This window comes from Parus major, unplaced genomic scaffold (genome assembly GCF_001522545.3).
Source record: "Parus major isolate Abel unplaced genomic scaffold, Parus_major1.1 Scaffold220, whole genome shotgun sequence".
NCBI lineage: Eukaryota > Metazoa > Chordata > Aves > Passeriformes > Paridae > Parus > Parus major.
In genome coordinates, this window is record NW_015379263.1 from 67,204 (window position 1) to 71,122 (window position 3,919).

The 3,919-nt window shown below is 65.1% G+C and overlaps 2 protein-coding genes across 2 annotated transcripts in view; one reads left to right on the forward strand and one right to left on the reverse strand.

The window, feature by feature from the left end:
* Nucleotides 1-375, reverse strand: part of PRIM1 (DNA primase subunit 1) — a 1,536-nt gene extending 1,161 nt beyond the window's left edge. The window contains exon 1 of the mRNA XM_015615688.3: nt 226-375. Coding sequence (XP_015471174.1) covers nt 226-328 — 103 coding nt within the window. The 5' untranslated portion in view covers nt 329-375. The remainder of the gene's footprint in view (nt 1-225) is intronic.
* A 923-nt stretch (nt 376-1,298) lies between these two features.
* Nucleotides 1,299-3,290, forward strand: LOC107198558 (retinol dehydrogenase 16-like). The gene is made up of 4 exons (XM_015615630.3): nt 1,299-1,754; nt 1,892-2,150; nt 2,563-2,726; nt 2,892-3,290. The coding sequence occupies exons 1-4, from the start codon at nt 1,439-1,441 to the stop codon at nt 3,107-3,109; spliced, it is 957 nt and encodes a 318-aa protein (XP_015471116.1). The 5' UTR covers nt 1,299-1,438; the 3' UTR covers nt 3,110-3,290.
* Nucleotides 3,291-3,919: the final 629 nt, after the last annotated feature.

Genomic DNA, 3,919 nt, shown 5'->3' on the forward strand with positions numbered 1-3,919 from the left:
CCACTATCGGTGCCTCTCCTCCAGTATCGTGACCCGGACGGTTCTCCCGGCCCGGTATCGTTGTCCCCGCTGGTGTCCCCGGCTACACCCCCGGCCCGGTATCGGTGCCCCAGTTCGGTATCAATGCCCCCATCCGGTATCACGGTCCCCGGCGGAACCCCCCCGGCTCGTATCGGTGCCCCCGCCCGGTACCGGTTCCCCGCCCGGTACCGGTTCCCCGCTCACCGCCGCCGTAGCTGAGCCAGCGGCCGTAGGGGCCGTGCGGGAAGAGCCGCCGGTAGAAGACCGGGAGCAGCTCGGGCAGCGCCGCCGGCTCGAACCGCGCCATGGCGGGAGCGGAGCGGCGGGAGGCGGCGGGAGGCGGCGGGAAGCGGCGGGAAGCGGCGGAGGAGGCCCGGGGGCCGCCGGGAGATGTAGTCCGGCCCCGAGCCCCGGGGCACGGGGGGCACCGGGCGGGGGGAAGCGCCGCTCCCGGGGAGTGGGAGGAGAGCGAAGCACCGCAGCGGTCCCGGGATGGAGGGGAGGGGATGCCCCGGGGTCCGAAAGGTCCCGGGTCTGGGGTCGTGGGGTGGTCCTGGAGCCCGGAGATCCGAGGGGTCCCGGGACCGGGGAGGTCTCCGGATGTGGGAGGGTGGCGGGGTGCTGAGGTCCGGGGATGTGCCGGGATCTGAGGGGGTCCCGAGGCGGGTGGGAGCCGGGGCGCTGAGGTTAGGGGGGATTTCGGGGTCCCGCAGTGTCCCGGGGCGGGTGGGTCCGGGAGCGCTGAGGTCCCGGGATGTCCCGGTGTCCGGGGGTGTCCCCAGATCCGGAGAGGTCCGGAGGCACGGGTGTCCAGGGGGTGTCCCGGGGTCCAAGGGAGCCCCAGAAGGGGCTGTCAGGGATTGTCCCGGGGTCCGGGAGGGTCTCCGGACGCGCGGTCCTGGTTGTCCCGGGGTCCGGTAGACCCTGGGCTGCTGAGGTCCGGGGGGATGCCGGGTTCCGGGGTGGTCCCAGCATCTGGGAGAGTCCCGGGGCAGCCTCGTGATCCGGAGGGCTCCCGGGGCGGGGGGGGCTCGGGGATGTTCCGGGCTCCGGGGTGGTCCCGGGGTCCCGTGGCTCCCCGGGAGGGCAGAGCAGCCGTGCGGGAACTCCCGGGCGCTGTCCCGCTCCCGTTAACCATTCCCCGCAAGAGCGGCGGGAGCGAAGCCTCGGGACACATCCCGGGGCACTGCCCGCAGCCCGGCGGGCTCCAGGCGGCAGCACCGGGACGAGCCCCTTAAGAGGACGGGGCGGAGCCGATCCCGCATCCCGGTAGTGCCGGGAGGCCCAGCGGCATCTCCGCGATCGTTGCCCCGGAGTCCGGTGATCAATTATTAACAGAGCCCGGCTGACAAGACCAAGGTCGGGACAAGGCGCTTCTGGTCGCTCCCCAGTCCCTATCCCGGAGCCGCTGCCCAGGATGTGGCTGTACGCGGTGGCCGTGCTGCTGGGGCTGTTCCTGCTGCGGCGATGGCACCGGGAGCGGCAGACGGTGCCGCGGCTCTCGGAGAAGCACGTGCTGATCACAGGATGTGACAGCGGCTTCGGGAACCTGCTGGCACGGCAGCTGGACGCGCGCGGGCTGCGGGTGCTGGCCGCCTGCCTGACCGACAGCGGGGCCGCGCAGCTGCGGGCGGCCACCTCCGACCGGCTCCAGACCGTCCTGCTGGATGTCACCTCCAGCAAGAGCATCGCCGATGTCACCGCCTGGGTCCGGGAGCGTGTGGGTGATCAAGGTAGGATGGGGCGGCCCCACTGTTGTCACCCTGTTGTCACCCCACTGGTCCTGCTTCCACCTCGCCCACCTGTGCCTGCACAGGCGAGGTGGTGCAGGGCCCTGGGACTGCCCCAGCTCACGCCATCCCCTCTCCAGGGCTCTGGGGGCTGGTGAACAACGCAGGGATCGCCATCCCCACCGGCCCAAACGAGTGGCTGACCAAGCAGGACTTTCTCAAGGTGCTGGATGTCAACTTGATCGGGGTCGTGGAGGTGACACTGAGCCTCCTGCCGCTGCTGCGGCGGGCGCGGGGCCGCGTGGTCAACGTGGCCAGCGTGATGGGCCGTGTGTCCTTCTTTGGTGGTGGGTACTGCATCTCCAAGTACGGCGTGGAGGCTTTCTCTGACAGCCTCAGGTAAGTCTGACCCAACAAATTCCATCCTGATTTCCCAATTTGTTTTTCTGGACTTTGTTTGGCACGGTTGTCAACTCCCATCCTCACGCAACTGAGCACAGGTTAAACTCCTATCTGCTGCTGAGGTGTGAACAGCTCCTTTACTGGCATGGAGCCTCCCCTGTGGACATTGCCCCTGCCCAAGATCCTGCAGGATGTGGCCCCTCTGTCCCAAGCTTTGCTTTGTTCCCAACCCATCCAGATGTGGCAGATGTTTACTGACACACTGTCGCAGCCATGTGCCAGGCTGGCTCAGAGTTCACTGGCGTGGTCAGGCTCCTTCCCACGCTTCTGGCACGAGGCTGCATCCCATGGGAGATGTTGTGCTGCTCTGGTGCTGCTCCCATGTTCCAAAGGATTGAATCCCTTCCAGGCTTGAGATGAACAAATTTGGGGTGAAGGTCTGTGTGATCGAGCCGGGCTACTTCAAAACGATGATCACCAACACTGACAACCTGGAGAAGAATTTTCATTCCATCTGGAATAAGCTTCCAGAGGAAATCAAAGCGAGTTACGGGGAGGATTACTTGAGGAAGCGTAAGTACCTCCCCCAAAGGCTGAGTGATCCTCTTTCTCTCCTGACACAAGGCACATCCCCAGGGCCACGAGGCTCCCACGGGGGGTCCCAGTGCTCCAAAAGCCCATGGAGCCACTTGGCTCTGCTCAGCTCCAGGGTCTCAGTGGCATTTTCTGCCTCTGCAGTTGTGTCAACGCTCAAGGTGCTGGAGAAGACCTACAACACCGACCTGTCCCTGGTCACCAACTGCATGCAGCACGCTCTGACCAGCCTCCACCCCCGCTACCGCTACTCCGCCGGCTGGGACGCCAAGCTGCTCTACCTCCCCCTCAGCTACCTGCCCTCAGCCCTCAGCGACGCCTTGTTCAGCCTGTTCTACCCCAAATCTGTTGGGAAAGCCTAAGGTGGGGATGCAGCAGGCAGCCAAGAGCAGAGTGGGATCCAATGGCACACGGTGGGATCCAGAATCGGCTACAGCCAAGGCCCCACCGAAGTCCCTGAATTTGTAACTGCATGTATGTCTGACCCTCTGTCCCCTGCTCATGATGGGTTTGTCCTGAATAAAGTCCCCCTGTCCCCTCCTGGCTGAGCTTGGTGTCACTCTCAGGCTGTGGCACCGAGGCTGTGCCTGGAGGCTCTGGCTGTTCCCCTGAGCACCTGCTGTGCTCAGAACTCAGCCCCTGACAAGTTGCCACAGGACTTGCCCAGACTGGCACCCCAGGTATTGACACACGCAAGTAAAACTCAGACCTGTTCCGACTTGCACAGATTTCCCTCTAGGCAAAGAACCGAGCAGCCTCTTATACAATCCTCCTCCTCTGCTTCCTCTTCCTCCTCCTCCTCCAGACCTGGCTGTGGGAGGCTGTCCTGCTCCATCACCACATTTGGGGACACCGTCCCCCACCAACACTGGGTGAGAGGGAAAGGTCCAGGGCTGGTGCTGCTGGCGGTGTCTGCAGGGTTCCACCAAGTCCAGCTCCATGGGGCACGGGGATCCACCTGCTAAGGGCACAGCAGAGGCCCAGGCACAGGGAGTGATGCAAAGCAAAGCCGGGGATTACAAAAATTAAAATCCAGGAGGACAAAATTCGCCCCGGGTGCTGCCGCAATCCTGGCTCTATAAATGCAGCCCGAGCGCGGCTGGCACGGGTGGAGCCGCTGCCCAGGATGTGGCTGTACGCGGTGGCCGTGCTGCTGGGGCTGTTCCTGCTGC

Excerpts from the sequence above, each read along its gene's own strand:
- LOC107198558 (XM_015615630.3), top strand. The coding sequence starts at position 1,439 with ATGTGGCTGTACGCGGTGGCCGTGCTGCTGGGGCTGTTCCTGCTGCGG. Across the intron at positions 1,755-1,891 it reads GGAGCGTGTGGGTGATCAAG|GGCTCTGGGGGCTGGTGAAC; the intron begins GTAGGATGGGGC and ends TCCCCTCTCCAG. Across the intron at positions 2,151-2,562 it reads GCTTTCTCTGACAGCCTCAG|GCTTGAGATGAACAAATTTG; the intron begins GTAAGTCTGACC and ends AATCCCTTCCAG.